This window comes from Pelmatolapia mariae, linkage group LG3_W (assembly GCF_036321145.2).
Source record: "Pelmatolapia mariae isolate MD_Pm_ZW linkage group LG3_W, Pm_UMD_F_2, whole genome shotgun sequence".
Classification (NCBI taxonomy): Eukaryota; Metazoa; Chordata; class Actinopteri; order Cichliformes; family Cichlidae; genus Pelmatolapia; species Pelmatolapia mariae.
In genome coordinates, this window is record NC_086229.1 from 44,888,695 (window position 1) to 44,906,718 (window position 18,024).

An 18,024-nucleotide genomic window follows, 5' to 3' on the forward strand; every position below is an offset into this window, starting at 1 on the left:
AAATACAACAGCCTGTGAACTTTACAAGTACAGAGACAATATGAAATAAGCTTTATTAATTAGCTGAGTTAGCTTGCTAATATCGCAACAGTGGTTGAGTGCACAACCTTAAAGCTAGCGGCACAATACTTGTGATTTGGTCAGCGCTACATTAAACCCATAAAAAAGGCCATATGTCAGTTTATTAGGTCAAGTTTGGTCATGACACACAAGCTGGACCTTGTCGGCTAAAGTTACATTAGCTAAAGCAAACATTTCGGTAAAAGAGAAAAACACACATCATGCCATAAATTCAAAACATGTTCCAACTTTTGTAGCTCTCTTTCCTTATAGTTATAACCAATGTTACTCACCTTGAAAGCATATTCCAAAGAAGACGATTAGAAAACGTCCAAGTAAAGTGAGCATGTCGTTAACCGCCAATTCCCCATGATGCACCTCGGTAGCAGTCACGTGGGACAGTTTTGAATCCTGCTGTTCTCAACTTCCCCACAGTGTTGCCAACTTAGCGACTTTGTCGCTATATTTAGCGAGTTTTCAGACCCCCTTAGCGACTTTTTTTTCTAAAAAGCGACTAGCGACAAATCTGGCGACTTTTTCTGGTGTTATTGGAGACTTATTTATGACGACCTTTTGACGTGAAAACGCATATCGCTCTTACTCTTAACAAGCAGCCATGCTGCCATAAGCACCTCACCTGTGCCAAAGTGCTCACAGGCGGAGGATAGTCCTCCCCCAGCTGCTATCAGGGGAGGAGACGTTCACACCAATGCGTCCAAACGGCAAATGAGTCGCGCATGAGTGAAGCCGCTGCTCCCGCACTGACTGCAACGCAGTCAGTTCGTCTTTTACTGTTATGCTGTTTTGTGGATCACAAGGTTTAAAACTACTTATAAACACACACACACAAAGTAACTCCACCAGAGTGCCAATTTCGGGTCACTTTTGCCGGTCCAAGCCCGGGTAAAGGAGCAGGGTTGGAATTGTGACATTAAAAAACAATAATTGCTAAAACAAATTTAATTTGTAGTTCTAAATAAATTCTAAATGCATTTAGGACATTTTTTACTCACTTTATGTCTCTTCCACGCTGTTATTTCTCTCTCCAACAACATGTTACAATTACATTAGCATGACCAATTATGCAAATTAGGCGATGACGTCATTTAGCGACTTCTAGCGACTTTTAGGACAGCCAATAGCGATTTTCCTTACTGAGGAGTTGGCAACAATGCTTCCCCACATTGTCAAGTTCACATAAGTTGCTGATTTAGCTGGACATGAGTTTTCAAGTTAGCTTTTTTTGGTGTAATTGGGACGTTTTTAACTTGTAATTCTATGTTATAACAACAACTTCAGTCATCTATCGTCAAACTGATATAGAATAATATGTTGAAATAACAAACATCTAGAATTACATTTTACAGTGTAAGGTCATCCAAGTCATCCCTGGAGCAGATGGCAGGGTTCGGACCGTTCAGATACAGGTTGGAGACAAGACATATACACGACCAGTGGCACGACTTATCAGACTTCCAGCTCTTCCATCGGAGTCTATTGCCTGACCTTCCTGAGTGAAGTGCACCTTTGCTCCGCAAAGTTGGGGGCGGCTGTACAAAAGGCCAGCCAGTGGGCGGAACTGACGAACAGAGCCACATCTGCCGAGTAAATACATCAGCACACAACTGCTGACCAGCCAATGAGCGGTGAGGCAACCCATCCTCTTCGCCAATCAGAAGACACAATTCTACCTCATCATTACGCACACACGTCGACGCAGAGAGTTCGGTCGGAGCTGCAGGTGTGGAGAGTCAGCAGAGTTTTACTCACCGTGTGGATTTTCGTTCCTTCTAATGCTGTTAGCGGTGTGCGTCCATGAGACTGTAAGTTTCTGTGTTGTATCCTGTTTGTTCTTTGCTGCGGCCATTGTCCACCCTTGTTTAAATCCTTGGCGCACACTTTGTTTACCGAATGTTACTGCCGTTTACTGCGGAGCAGCCTCTGCCGTGCGGTCATTTAGGGACCGTCACTAATTTCTCATGTTAGCTCTAGTGTAAAGTGCCTAGTCAGAATTTATGGAAATAGTAAGATTAGCATTTGTTTATACTCCCTTATTTTGGTTGAATGTTTCACTACTCCGTATTTAATTCACTCTGTTCACATAATTATATAAGACTTTTATGTTCTTTCCAACAGAAACCACACCACACACCATCACTTCACCACACGGCATATAGCCTTTTACAGCCTGTTAAATCCCCTCACTCACATTATGGATGTGTACCTCGGCTTCGTGTTAAATAAATGAGTGAACGACATATACCTGAGTGGCAGTGGATTTTGTGGATAAGCCATCTGTTCTTATCGGACAACCCTAAGATTGTGGATTCTTAGAGTCAGCACCTTATCATCTTCATTATTCATAGTCAGGAGGTCAAGTCCATCCCTCTTAACGTGACATCCTCCATTACACACATTGATCTCTCAGTGCGTTAAATCTGACTCAGCTGAATCTGAAAGAGTCTGCAGCCCCACAGTGGTGCTGCCTGCATCTAGTGCAAAACATGCTTATACGACCACGTAAGGTCATCCAGGACAACAGTGTAATGTGCAAACAAAGAGAAATGAAACTATACAGATTCACTTCTCAAGTGTGTACCACTTGTTTGCATTACATGCTCAACAAAACGTGAAACCTCAACAAACTCTTGATTGTGTTTTTCCACTTTTATCTTTGATTCAGTTTTTCTTGTTTGTTTGTTTGTTTGTTTGCTCTGTGCACTCTCACTTGAACTTCTTTCACATCTACTTCAGTCTACTTTTGACTCCTACTTCAGTGCTTAATAAAGAATATAACAAATACAGCAGCAAAAGCAGCACTGGCACTGATGAGATGAGTGCAGAATTCAATGATCTGTTCATTTTGTTGCTGTTCATTTAAAAGGGTGAAGCAGGAAGTGTTATCATCAGTCAGTGACAGCATTCACGTTGCTCTGTCACCATGTACCCACATCCCTGTAATCAAAACAGTGTAAACCATGTTAAGGTTCCAGCCTGCCTCAAAGACAGGGAGTGTGAGCCAGTGCACATGACCGGCACCATCAAATATATTTAACCAGTTACTCCATTCATTTTACACTCATGCATAGTTCATATGCTTTGTGTCACACTCATCAGTTCTATAAGTCCCACACAGTCAGTCTATGTACACTGTAAGGATCTTCTAAGTGTGTCTGTCTGGAGTCATTAATCAGTAAAACCCCTTTAGTCACTTGAATTTTCAGCTTTGATCTTAGAAAACTGTAAAAACCATCTTAGGTCTTGTTTACAGTTTAGGAAGTTTCAGTTTAACTGGACAGCTTCAGACAGTGAAACATTTTAAAAAGTTTTGCTCTTCCTCTGTCTGTTTTTTATTTTTTTACTTTGGGGATGTCGAATATACAACTTCAAAACGTCTTCAGAGCTCTTTGTTTTACTTTTAACCAAAAACTGTGGAGTTACAACATGAAACATGTTTAAACACCACATCAAGCTTTAATCGAGTAATTGAAAAGGAAAAACATTTGTCTTATGAGCAAAGATAAATATTCAAAAGGGAAAAAACTGAGAATACACAGTACGTCTCTCTCTCTGAAAAAAGTGGGAACATCTGCATGAACTGAGTCATTCAGAAATTGAAAAGCCAGATTATTTGTGATACTTTCACAACTCCTCCTCTTCTTTGTGCTCCGCAGAATATTCTGGCCCTGTCAGTCTGTGGTTTTATCTCAATATCCTGCTTTTAGGTTTGTGTGAGCCTCTTTTGCAGTCACGTAGACATTGGTGGAGTCTTTCTAAGAGAGAAACGTGTGGGGTTTTTTTTCTGTTCTTTCTGTCCACGTTCTGCATCCATGCAACTGGTGCTTACCTCCCCCCATCCATTGCAACATATTCATCAGTTCAGTGTTGTCACCCTCCACTTTTTTCTTCTTTTCAAGGGTTTTACTGACTGGACCAATTTTCTCTCAGGAAACCAACACAAACAGGGATAAATGTAACTACCGTTGCTGATTACTTACTGTTACTTAAGCTTGCTTTGAGCTCTGTGTGGTTTATTAAATGATAAACAACAACACGTCTTAAACTGCCAGGACAAATAATGAAAGTTTGACTCACACTTCTGTTTTTACATCATGGCTGAACTACCCTTACACGTTTTTGTTTTTTTTAACCAAAACCAAGTGACACAGTGTTGTATCTTTTATCTACCTGCACTGTGACTCACTGCGGTGTTGTCATGGCCATTTTTAATGTTACTGTTTGCAGGTAGAGACGTTAAGATGGAGAAATGGGAGAGTCTGTTTGTTCATGTTGTTTGTGTGAAGAAGAAAAATCAGCATTTGCAATAAAACACTGTTGATATAAGTACAGGTTGTTGTTAGTCTTTGGTTGAGTGCAGTGTTTTCTACTTTGCTTTCTGCTTTTTCACCCTAGCAGAAATAACAAGAATGAACTATGTTATTATAAATGTATAAACTTCATATTTTTAATAGAGTTTTGATTATTATATGCACTAGTTTTGGTCACAAGTGTGGGTAAAAAAACTTTAAAAAGCTGAACTTTGAGTTTTAAAGTGAGAGCTTAGTGTGTGGCTGTGATCTACCAGAAACACAAGGTCCTCCTCAGCTCCCTCTTTCTCTGCATACAGCTTCAGTTTCCACTTTGAGCCACGCACCCATCTAATCTAAACATCACTCCTCATCACTTTGTTATGATGTCTGACAGCAGACACTCAGCAGGTAGGCGGGCCAGTCGATGCACCCGTGCACTGTGTCTTTGTCACGTTTTTGAGGCTGATGGTGAAACTCTGTTGTCATGTCAGGTTTCTTTGACTAATGCAGTAAAATCTGACTTAGGATAAAAATGATGTGGGAAAACAGTCTGACTGCAAAGCAAGGTTACACGATAGAGCAAGGTTATCATAGAAATTGAAGGAATTTGGTACATTTTTCACGAAGCTTGATGCTTTTTGTCTTGCAACAGTAATATTACACGTTTATTTCTGCATCTCTGTATACCATTGTTTAGTTTTCCTGCTGGTTGGTGGCTCAGATTGCAGTGTAACATTGATGCAGATGTTAATTTGTTCAACTTCAGGGACTCACAGTGTGTGTTAGTGTTGGTGTATAAGGTGAAATTGGTCCTTACGATTAATGAACATGTTTCTGTGTGTCACAGTTTGGCTTTCACTGAGAGCTTTCCTGGAAAGTTTTTATTTATGCACATCTTTTCAGGATGCATTTGTTTCCTTTGTTTCAGCAAGAGAGAGAAAACTATTGTTGAAGGAACAGAGGCAAAACACTCAAATTGTGATTCTCGTTCTGTATATAAAGTGTGAGGTTTCATGTTGAGGATCTTCTAAAAGAATCCACCCTTAGTTTTATCAGTGTATAAATATTTTTCCAGGAATACAGATACTTTGACTTGACACGAATGTTGGCTGCACTCATTCAGACAGGATTTCCTTCCTCTTTCTATTATTATATTTTTTATTATATTTTCCCTCACTTTTCATTTTTCCTACTCCTGATGACTTCCCAGAGGTTTAAAAGAAAAAAAAAGGTGCCTATGCTTTCATCACTTTTAAAAAAATACTGACATCTGGGGTTTGGGGAAGCCTATGGTTTTTTGTTGTTTCCTGTTTTTTTTATAAACGCCTGACACTTGGCTGGTTAACCAGTGTGGTGTTGAGTGGGAAGCTTTTGACTAATAGTTCTTTGGGAGTGACCTTATTGGTACAAAAATGCATGTGTGTGTGTGTGTGTGTGTGTGTGTGTGTGTGTGTGTGTGTGTGTGTGTGTGTGTGTGTGTGTGTTTAATGATTAATATCACTCAAGACCACTTGGAAAATGACAAAGTCTGGCTGCTCTGAAGCAAAATATGAAGAAACAAGGAGTGACACAAGACTTCTCTTCACACTCTATAACTAAACAGCTGTGCTCACAAATGACTCACTTGGTCACATTAAGATCAAAGCTGTGCTGATCTGCTGTTCTCACTACTTTTTTGTGTTTTGGTCCAAAGCTGAGCTCGGCTCTAAGCTGGTTTCAGAATCACAATACTTTATTGATCCCTAGGAGAAAATATGTTGGTTATTGATTGATTGATTGTACTTTATTCATCCTGAGGGAAATTGGGTTAAGGCTGCCAGCCGTGCCAGCGCCGTTACAGTGCGCTAGTACAAACAGTAACAAAAACAGACAATACAAGAAGTAAGAAATAGCACTATATAGACATACATATAAGTCACTTACTGATAAATATCTGAATAAGAAAGAAAAGCATGTGTAGAAAGGGTGTAGCGTTTGCAGTATACAGTGTGTTAGGTGGAGGAGTTGTACAGGGAAATGGCCACAGGCAGGAATGACTTCCTGTGTCGTTCAGTGGTGCTTTTTGGTCATCTCAGTCACTCACTGAATGTGTTCCTGTGACTGACCAGTACGTCACGGAGTGGGTGGGAGGAGTTATCCAACATCGACTTTATCTTGGACAACATTCGCCTCTCCGACACCACCTTAAGAGAGTCCATCAGCAACCCTCTACTCCCCCAGCATGCAACAGCATAGAGGATCGCACTGACCACAACAGACACGTAGAAAATCCTGAGCATTGTCCGACAGATGTTGAAGGACCTCAGCTGCCTCAAAAAATAAAGACGACTCTGGCCATCCTGTAAAGTGCTGTAGTGTTTTTAGACCAGTCCAGTTTGTCAGTGTATACTCCGAGGTATTTGTAGTGTGGCTCTCAGCCGCACAGAGGCAGTGTGGCTCTCAGCCAGCTCCCTCTGTGTGGCTGAGAGGCTGCATGAAATCCTAGCAGGGTCATTAGTGATAACAAAGAGGCTGGTTGTGTGCCTGGTCACAAGTTGCAAAGCGCCCCAGGCAATTGAGTGCTCTGGTATTCCTGACAGGCTGTTTAACAAGCAGCCATTAATAGCACAGATGTGGAGTCGAGCACAGTGCTGCTAATGTTTAGGGTCCATTGAAAATCTGTGGACATAAGTAAGATCAGCTCATATTTGTCCTGTATCCTTCCTTCATACCAACTGGTCACCAGCAACCAGCTGTCTGAGCTGAGGAAACAAAAGGCACACTTGCAGTCTAAGCTTTGGTTTCCCACTAATGTTAGAGTTAGCCTCACTGCTACGGTGTCATGTTGCTGTCACAAGGAAGCCACAGGGATCCTGCACTCACTCTCCATAGAAAGTGACTGTGATACGTTAGTGGTTCCAGTTTTCATAATAAGCTCCTTGAAAGTTGTCAGTCTGTGGTGAACCTTAGCAAAGTCCTACTCATACCCAAGCACCCTGCTTTAAATGTGGTTGTCTGTGCTGGTCGGCCTGCATGTTTCTCTGTATTTGACAAAGTGGTTTGTATTTGTTCTCTGTTACAGCAGCCATGATGGATGCTCTGATGCTGGTGGAGAGACATGATGTCAGCCAGGATTCACCTTCAGGGAGGGCAGGAGGGGCTGGATAGTGGGAGGTGAGCAGGGCTGGAAGGATGATGGCCTGTGTGGTTGGGTGGAGGATACAGACGATACAGTCAGATTTAATATAAAGCAGGTGGAGCTTTGACAGCAACCACACAGACCCAGGGAAATCATCTCTGGATGATTTAATTTACACTTTAACTCTTTTTAATCACATTTGTGATCACTGTGTGGTTTCTGTCTTATTGTTGAACAGGCCTGTAATAATGATGTTAGATCAGCCTTCCCCCAATGACTATAAAGACTTAATGTCCTCAATATGTGCTCATAAAAACCCCCACTGTGAAAAAATGTAGTCGACATCCAGCGATGATGAGCTGTGGACGATGTTTCTAAACAAGAAAAGGAGGAAACTGAGATTCTGGGTTCATCTGATTTTCACGAGCAGCCAGCAGCAGAGAGAATTTCATGGTTTGATCCGGGAGTTGAAGCTTTCGTACATGTTTCAGGATGTCAGTGGAGCTGTTGGGGTTTTGTTAGCAGAGTTGACGACGTAGGATCTTTAAATTGATATCATAAGTCTAGTTCAGAGGTCTCTAATAAAAGCTTGTGAACTCAAGTTAATATGTGTTTCAGTAGACCTTCCACAAATAACAGGCGATGATGTAAAGTCACTGTGTGGTGTAGAGGCCAAACTAACCAGTCCATCAGATTAATTACTGCTATTACTGATAGCTGTCAGGTATAAGAGTAATTAATCTGATAGACTGATTAGTTTGAATATAGAAGATTACATTCATTTAATGTTGAGCTTTTCTGTTTTGACTCTGTGCTTCTCTCCCTGCATCAAACACATTCATGTTGCATGACTTGGTGATCCTGAGCTGGCCGTGGACGTGGGGTTAAATGTGGCTCATCAGCTGCTTTGCACAGTGCAAACCCTTCATAACCCTTCATTTGTAATTCTGCTAAATTAAGCCACCGTCTTTACGGCTGCTCTGGTCCGTGCATCACGTCTCAGTTCATACCAGTAATGCTCAAACTATTTACGGCCCTTCAGTGAATGAGTCAGCTGCAGTAACAGTTGTGTTAAATAAAGCCTGGTCTCAATCACAGTAATTACAGGACAGCTTTTTAGCTAGTGGTCATTTTTAGTTGGCTTGTGCTGCTCAAATGTTCACACCATAATGTGAATGTCTGTGGCGTGTGTGCGATCAGAGAAGATTTGCTTGGGGTTTTTGCTTATTAATAATTGATCAAAAAATGCCAACAACTTCCAAATCTGTGACTTTCTCTGAGAAACAGAGTTGAGTCTGCTCTTCAGGTTTTCCGGTATGTGTGGATCTGAATATCAGGATGGAGCTTCATGAATGGCACAGAGTTTGCATGAATCACTGTGATATGATCAAAGCTAAAAGACATTCTCTGTCCACTGTCTGATAACAAACACTGACCAGGATTAAAATGGAACTTTGAAGACATGTGAATGCAGTTGGTAAAGGCAGTGATTGTGTGTTACTTTATTTAACTGAAATCTGTGGATTTACTTTTTGTTTCTTGGCTGTTGTTCATCTAAAAAGCTTAAAAGTCTCATGTAAATGAACCCCAAGGAAAAAAGGAAAAACTCTTTGGAAGCAAAATGTCTCTGTTCAGGTTAAACTTCTGTCCCACTGTGACGTTTCTTTGAGAATAGACTGAGTCTGTATTGATCTCTCAGTGCATTATGTGCTGAGTCAGTTGAATCTGACAGTGTTTGCTGCCACACACTGCTCTAGTGTGTACACACACCCATCTAACAGATGACCATATAAGGTAATGTTTACATCCAGGACATCAGTGTAACCAGCAAACAAAGAGAAATAAATCTGTGAGAGATTCTGTTCTTGAGTGATTCATGCAGGCAGATCCTGATTCAGCACAGCTTATAGTTTCTTATTTCCTGATGTTCACAGAGTTTCTTCACTTCACATGTAGAGTTGGTTCCACTACCCTGAGGGCTGAACTACAAACCAAGTCCAGCATAGCTTTCTTTGCATTAGCTGGTTCATAAAACCTCAGTCAGATATAAACTTCACAAACACCTGGCAGGAGTTTGTGGAGGACCTGGGCTTCTGCTGGTCACCACCCTCCTCTCCCTGGGCATCGCCTACTACGTCAGTGGGGTCCTGCCTTTCTCAGGGTGGAGGCAGTAAAATAAATGAAGATTCTTGTGAAGAACAAAAACCCTGTTTGCTCTGTTGCAAGCTGTAAATTGCTGATGTTTTGTATCTTTGATTTTCATTGTTTTCTCCCCACTTGTTATTAATTCAAATGTTTTTGGTATGAACTTTTTCCTTGTTGTCTTTATTTTACACAAATACCTGCAGCTGTTGTTTAAAGAAGTCTCACTATGTGCAATAAATGAATAAAATCTCTGAATGACTAATCTTCATCAGGTTAGAGTGTCAGTTTGTTTTTATCTCAACTTTATTGGCGCACAGCAACTTCCCTGAGTTTTTTATAAAGAGCAAAGTAAACGGAGTGAAGACTGTAAATCTCTATAAACAAACAAACGGGACAAGTTCTCGCTGTAAACGAATAATTTTAATATAAAAGGCGAGTAAATAAGTAAGCACAATGAACAAAACTGCAATAAAACGATTCTGAAGAAGGAAGAATTTTGTAAAGGTGTCTGAAGAGCTTCGAAAAAAAAAAAAAGCGACTGGACGTTCACCTCTTATTCTACACTATAAGAGTTGAGTTGTTTTTCTTTTTCGGCTCATCATTTATAAAGTCAGGGTTCCCGTTTGACTTTAGCATGTGTTGTTGGTCACAGTCTGATTCTCTGCCCTCTTCAGACCCTCCTCCTCCTCTGTGCCGTTGCAGAGATGTCCATCACCTTTGCTGATGGCAACATTTCCCAAGTTTATTTCTTCCTGCTCTGAGGATCCTCCACCAAAACCTCGAGTGCACACTTTGAATTTCCTGTTCCTCAGAAACCAGCAGAGCCAAACCAGCAGGCCAACGATCACAAATACAGCTGCTGTTATAAAGAATGTTCTCCACGACCAGTCAGAGCACTCTGATGGCTGCAGAGGACAAGACAGCAGAAATGTTAGTTAGCAGTTTTAACTGACTTTCAATGTTTTCAGTGAAAGTGAAAATAAAACACCGTAAAGCTCAACATAAAGATGAGATCATTATATGCTGCTTTTAAGGTGCTGAAGCTTGGACAGCAGATGTGGTGACATTAAATTTGCAGAAAATGATAGAATATCGGCCAAACTGGAAAAATGGGCTTCTTCTTATCGAGCTTCTGCGACCATTCTGACACAGACTGTGAGGCTGTGAAAGAGCTGCTTCCACCAAGTTATCAGAGCCCATGACTGCCATAAAGCCCCCCCCCCCCCCCCCCCCCCCCACACACACACACACACACACACACGTATACACACACACACCCTCCCTCAATCATCAGAATACATTTCTTGTTGATCTGGGCTGTTATCTGTAGCTGAATGTGTGGACTTTTCATGTTTACAGTGAAGTCTGAAACTATGTAATGCAGTCGGGGATCTTACCCTCTCTGTGGTTGTAGGTTGTGGTGTGGAGACGTGCAGGCGGACAGCGGAGCGGTGTTTCTCCACTTTGTCGATGTCACAGTAATAAACTCCTCCGTCTCTCGCCTCGGCTCGCTTTATGATGAGGGACAGGTTTGCTCGCTGGTCCCAGTCTGATGGTATTGAGACCCGGCTTTCATCAAAGCCGTTCCCATATGTGGTTTTCCCCGACCGGACATCCAGCACCACCTCTCCATCTCTCCTCCAGCGCACAGACTTCACCCACTGACCTGCTGTGATGGAGCGACACGGGAGGATGGCATCCTCGCCCTCGTGTACAAAAACATCAGAAGGCATGAACACCTGCAGCTGTGCACTCTCTTCTTTCTTGTTGTTGCAGTCAAACTCGTAATAGCCTTCATCACTGATGTCTGCACTGGTCAGTATCACAGAGTCGCTGCTTTGGAAAAACCTGTTAATATAACCTGGAGCCGGCTTCCAGCTGCCGTCGAGATCCCCGACTGGATGGAGGCTGTTGTCCTGCAGGCGACGTTTCAGCGTTCCTCTTCCTTTCATGCACTCCTCTGTGAGGGGAAACTTTACATCGTCTCCTGCTGCGGCCTGGATCAGTTTCCCAGAAACACCGCTGATAAAAAGAAGAGGAATGAGCACAAAGAAAAAATGAAGTTTCATTTTGTCAGTGTGGCAGCAAAATGAGTCGCACAGTAGCTGACTCTCTTTATATATGCAGATGCCTCTGGTTACGACTTCTCCTTGCATGCACCGAATGCACCGCCCTCTCTTGCTCTTGAGAGTGAGTCAGGCATGCTACTGCCTGTCTGTTTGTGCTTGGGAGGTACTAGGAAGTCATAATGTCGCTTGTGCAAATATTTACCACCATATTCGCAATAATGAAGTCATGAATGCATGTGAGATAGAGATAATCCTGTTAAATTTTCTGATCAGATCTTTGGATCATTTTAGAAATCAGAAAAAATTTAAGTAGGTTTAATTTGAAAACAACAACAATAAGAATAATTGTAATAATAATATGTACTGACATTGTTGCATCTTTATTGTCCCCTTTGAAATTCCTGTACTTTCAGCTACATTTTACTGTCTTTGTGCTGATTATTAATAAACAGAATAAAACTCTAATCGAAACTCCAGATTAAATTAAAGCTCAAATGACAGGAAGTGATCGACTCTCTCGTGAGCTACCAGCTTCATTTGACGGTGAAAGTGAGCTGGAAACAGCAGAAAATGACAAACTGTCCTGGCTACAGCGGCTCTCTTCGCAGTGAGCCAGCGCCCTCTCCAAAAGCCTGTCTGTGTTTTTGGTTCTGCGTCACTCGTTCTTTTGAGGCGGAGGGTAAAACTCTGTTGATGTGTCAAGTTTCCCATTAAAATAATGTTGGGAAACAGCCTGACTGCAAGGCAGATAGGTTTGTAGCTTGAACCTATTCGCTGGAACGTTGAAGACAATTTAATTACACAGCAAGCAAGACACAAGTAGGCAAAGTTCTTTATGTTTCACGTGCACGGGAGAGAACTGGACAAACGCCGTTCCTTCGCTTGACCCCAGTTGCTCTCGTCCGCTCCCCCGTAACACTGCTCTTTTATTGTGGTTAAATGAATATGCATAGGTTCATTAACATATGACATCTTACATAGGTATGCATGTGAACAAAGAATACCCTGTGTGTGTGTCTGTGTGTGTGTGTGTGTGTGTGTGTGTGTGTGTGTGTGTGTGTGTGTGTGTGTGAACCCATAAAATGACTTCCTAACCCTGCTGGCCTGGAAGTCCAGCAGTTCATCTAAACAAAAGGCACTTAGCCTAAAACAGACATAGATACGTTTATCCTACCATAAAACAATAAGACAAGGTACGACCTCTCCCATGCTCCCAGGATGTGGGTGTGAAAGCCAGAGTGCTCTGGAATGCACACAACGTGTGTCTACAGACTACTAAGGATCAAACCTCTATTAATCTACAACTAATTATAAAACTCTAAGCATATATGAGTAGATATTTCTAAGCATAAATGACAATCAACAATACAAAACCTAACAGAGGCCACTTTGCACAGTAGCATTTTCAGGCACATTCTTCACCAAAGGTGATGCTTTTTGAGAGAAACAGTGATGGAGTGGCTGAGTGCTCAAAGAGCCTGTTAGTGTTGGTGTATGAGGTGAGATTGGTACCCAGCACAGACTTTTAAGCTGGCGAGGCGTGATAGCGGATGCCACTCAGGTGCGTCGTCTGCCTCTCTTGCAGCCAGAACAATTAGTGTGTTGGGTTTTTTTGACAGGCTGCTGCTAACAAAGTGCCCAGAGAAACAGTTTTAAACTATTTCACTGCCAATTAATTTGTTATGTGTACACAGTTCATTCAGGAGTTAGCTACCTGAATCATTCATGGGTCAGTGTTAATAACTTAACAAAAACCAAGAACATTTCCTTAACCTCCTAGGCTCTCCTGTCCACATATGTGGACATCACATTTTGAGTTGTCTAGACCAGAATACTACATTTTGCTCTGCAAGTGCCTGATATCCACTTACGAGGACATTATACTGCCACTGTTTTATCAAAATTTTAAACGAATATCCTCATATGTGGCTCTCACTTTTCTTAGAAACAAAAATCAGGTAAAAGAAAATCTGGTAATTCTTTGTTTTTACATTCATCGGGTCCCAATCAGCCAAATATCAAAGAGAAATTAAAAATGCATGTCATTGAAGAGTTTGGGTCTTAGGAGGTTAAGAAGCCATAAAACACTTTACTTTTACATGTTTTTTTGCTGCAGGAGCTTCACTCTGAATCCTGACCTCCTTTACTTCACAGTATATAGGAACAGTTACGAGAGGTTAGTAACATCTGGAAGACTCAGACCGATGCAGAGATCAGAACTCTGATCCTTTCAGTTCTTCTGGTTACTGAAGCTGCTTCTTTGCCGGTCTTACTGTGTTTCCTCTTCCTGGTATCACATGTTCATGTGAAACAGAGAGAGCTTACCGGCAATGACTGAAACACAGTTGTGGTGTTTCTAAGTAGTCTCTTCACTACATGTACGTGCATGCTATGAAGTTTAACTTCTTTTAATTTCATTTTTTGTTCTTGTTTACTTGAATGGAACCGACCTGTCTGTAAAAGGTCACGAAACAAAAAAAGATTTGATGCTTCCTGTTTAAAGCGTAGCGACTCAAACTGTGTGTAACACCTCCCAAATCTGTGGAACAGTAACATCAGTGGCTGACTGACAGTCAGCCACTGATTCTCTGTAGATTCTCTGTAGATTTCAAATCATCTTTATGAGTTGTGAGCGGCATTGCTTTCATACTGAATCACAAAAAATATCTTAGCTTCAGTTTTGTTTCTTTAAATAAATCCAGTTTTTAACTTACTTGTGTCAGACCTGACATATCTTTCTTTTGTAAGAAAATAAAATCTGAAAAAATAAAACTAGTATCATTACTTTTTCTTGAAACTACAAATAGTCTGGTTTGATGATGTTAATAGTGGCTTTATGGTTGAAAACATTTGGTTAACAGATTCACAGCTTTGTAGCTGCACTGACTGCATAGTCAGTTAAGATTAGGCTGGAGTTTATCACCATCAGTATGTTTAAAGATTTGAATTTTTAATAAAATGTCTTTAGACACCTGATAGCCTCATAGGCTGAACTGACTTATCTAACAATTTTCACTTTACTAGTCAATCCTGATCACTGAGGAGGTCTAAGCTTTGGCAAGTTAAGAGACACCGTAGAACCTTAAGCATCACCGACTAAAAGATTTAATTGTTATGTGTACATTTGACCCTGTGTGGATTAGAGGAAAGTGTAGTTGTTTTCAGAGTTGCCTAACAGGATCTCCAGTTTTATCCTGGGAGAAGACATTATTTCCCTTTGGATTTGTGTCAAGAAAGGCAAAAATCTGCCAAATCAAACACGTAGAGCTACGCTGTGTGGTGACCCCTTGTGAAGAAGGAAGCAGCTTTTTATATGCCGTTAAAGATGTTGTTGCTGTAAAATCATATAAACCCAGGAAAAAGGAGACTTCAAAGAAATTATTTAAAGCCCAAAATTACCATGACATTCATTAACTTTTTTCTTTTTTTAACTTTACTTTTTTAATTTGTTTTTTTTCTTGCATCCATGTGAGAAAGCAGTATTTACTCTTAACTTCTAAGCCATGTACAATTATAACTGTTTGAATCGTTAACAGAACAGAAAAGTTTTAAGTTGTTTCAACTTTGTGAGAAATTTCAATTGTTATATCCACAAACTTTATAAGTCAGGTAGACTGTTGGGGTTTACAGTGAAGGGAAATCCCTGTTTCCCTTCACTGTAAACTTTCTGCGAACTTCTAACTCCATTGAATTTAATAAATTTTGTTTTCATGGATGCCTAAATGTTAAACTTAATTGTTACACCCGGTAAAGCAGCAACGCTGATCATTTTATTAAGGATGAAAGAATTTAGACAGTGTTTAACTCTCAGTGATGTTGCAGTGTTCGTTTGACTTTGGGAACTGAAGAGGGCGGAGTTTTGGACCCAGATTACTCCTCGAGCCTCCTGACTCCTGAATTCATACATAACCAGGGCAATGGTTTATAAGGCACAGTGTAGATTTTTTAGAAAATTAAAGATTTTTAAGTGTGCCTTATGGTCCGAAAAATACGGTATAAGCCGTGATAAATGCACTACCCAAGTGCTTTGAACTGTACAGGTTAGGTTGAAACTGTTAAATGTTGTCATTGTGTTACTTAAATTTGTAAGTCTTGGTTCAAACTATATGATCAAAGACATTCTTCTGTTTCTATTGCCCTCCCCAGCCTGTTGACTGGTGGGGGAGGCTGGAGTGTTTTATTATAGGGACACATATGTGAAGGTTCTGTTTTCTCGTTTAGTAAACTTCCTGCCTTTTGGTGAGCAGGAGGTCACACACACACACACACACGCATACCCGCTTAAGTCCCATTTGGGGTCGCACATCTTAACTCCCACCCTTTGGGGACACCACTTTCTGTATGGTTTAGAAGCAAGCTGGCAAGTGAGTTTTACTCCTCCAAGACCACAGAAATAAAAAATCACTTGAGAGTTTCATTTTAAGCAACTTTTGTCCAGACAGTATTTTTACCCTCCCATTGGGGACTGGGAATGTTTAATGTCCCCTTTGGGGTCTTCAGCGATACACAGATAAACAAACTATTTTATGTCACTTTTGGGGACCTTACTTCCATTTGGGGTCTTCAGCAACACACACATACACAAACTATTTTATGCCACTTTTGGGGACCTTACTTCCATTTGGGGTCTTCAGCAACACACACACACAAACTATTTTATGCCACTTTTGGGGACCTTACTTCCATTTGGGGTCTTCAGCAACACACACATACACAAACTATTTTATGCCACTTTTGGGGACCTTACTTCCATTTGGGGTCTTCAGCAACACACACATACACAAACTATTTTATGCCACTTTTGGGGACCTTACTTCCATTTGGGGTCTTCAGCAACACACACACACACACAAACTATTTTATGCCACTTTTGGGGACCTTACTTCCATTTGGGGTCTTCAGCAACACACACATACACAAACTATTTTATGCCACTTTTGGGGACCTTACTTCCATTTGGGGTCTTCAGCAACACACACATACACAAACTATTTTATGCCACTTTTGGGGACCTTACTTCCATTTGGGGTCTTCAGCAACACACACATACACAAACTATTTTATGCCACTTTTGGGGACCTTACTTCCATTTGGGGTCTTCAGCAACACACACACACAAACTATTTTATGCCACTTTTGGGGACCTTACTTCCATTTGGGGTCTTCAGCAACACACACATACACAAACTATTTTATGCCACTTTTGGGGACCTTACTTCCATTTGGGGTCTTCAGCAACACACACATACACAAACTATTTTATGCCACTTTTGGGGACCTTACTTCCATTTGAGGTCTTCAGCAACACACACACACACACATACACAAACTATTTTATGTCAGTTTTGGGGACCTTACTGTCATGTGTAGGCTGTGTGCAGGCAGGAATCGTAGTAGGAGGACCCAAAGTGAAGACACTCGGAGGCAAAACGTGAACTCAAATACAGCTTTAATGCTAAACTCAAAAAGTAACAAATCAAGGAATACAAAATAAACTTACACTGGCAAACGGACAGAACACACAGCAAGATGAGGATAGATCGCGACACAGAGAAACACAGGGCTTAAACACACAGAGGGAGCAATCAGGGAATGAGTAACAGGAGGGAAACACAGCTGGGGCAAATCAGGCCTAACGAAACAGGGGAAGCAAAACCAGATACATTAACATAAGACACGGACTTTCAAAGTAAAACAGGAAACATAACACAGACTGAACTTACAGACACAAACTCACAGGCAGGCACTACAACAGAGAGACATGGGACCAGGGCAGACAGACACTGAGTGGATATAGCAGACAGGGGAGACGGCAACTAAGGATTACACTGAGACAAAAACAAAAAGACAGAACTAACAAAGAAACCAAAGACTATTATATTATTTATCATTTCTAAACTCAAAACCATGGGTCAACGACCCAGGCATCCTAACACTTACTTCCCTTTGGGGTCTTCAGCAATACACACATACACAAGTTATTTTATGTCAGTTTTGGGGATATTACTTCCCTTAAAGGCAAGTCCTTCAAAGTACAATGTAAGGTTAACTACCCAATCTTACAATAATCTAAACAATAGTTAAGGTCTCTATTTATCTTGAAGAAATCAAAACTATGTCCATTGTCTCGGCCATAGAACAATTTAAATTTTTGACTGCATTTATTACTACTGTGTTTTTTTGGGAGTATACATGCACATCATTAATGCAGAGAAACTTGGGGAAAAAAATCATCTGTACTACTGAGTGTTTGTTACCAGCAAATTGTAAGGCAAGAACTTTGCTTCCAAATATGTTCACTGGGAAGAAGTCCCTGGTCCCC

General features: G+C 41.0%; 1 protein-coding gene and 1 long non-coding RNA gene across 2 annotated transcripts; one reads left to right on the forward strand and one right to left on the reverse strand.

The window, feature by feature from the left end:
• The first annotated feature begins 1,794 nt into the window (after positions 1-1,794).
• Positions 1,795-9,859, forward strand: LOC134624494 (uncharacterized). The gene is made up of 3 exons (XR_010093571.1): positions 1,795-1,883; positions 7,432-7,523; positions 9,423-9,859. It is a non-coding gene; the product is annotated as an uncharacterized LOC134624494 (long non-coding RNA).
• A 211-nt stretch (positions 9,860-10,070) lies between these two features.
• Positions 10,071-11,696, reverse strand: LOC134624492 (uncharacterized). The gene is made up of 2 exons (XM_063469473.1): positions 11,031-11,696; positions 10,071-10,538 (listed from the first exon to the last, which is right to left on the reverse strand). The coding sequence occupies exons 1-2, from the start codon at positions 11,583-11,585 to the stop codon at positions 10,263-10,265; spliced, it is 831 nt and encodes a 276-aa protein (XP_063325543.1). The 5' UTR covers positions 11,586-11,696; the 3' UTR covers positions 10,071-10,262.
• Positions 11,697-18,024: the final 6,328 nt, after the last annotated feature.

Coding starts and splice junctions, on each gene's coding strand:
- LOC134624492 (XM_063469473.1), bottom strand. CDS start 11,585: ATGAAAGGAAGAGGAACGCTGAAACGTCGCCTGCAGGACAACAGCCTC. Junction 10,539..11,030: donor AACCTACAACCACAGAGAGG/GTAAGATCCCCG, acceptor TGTCCTCTGCAG/CCATCAGAGTGCTCTGACTG.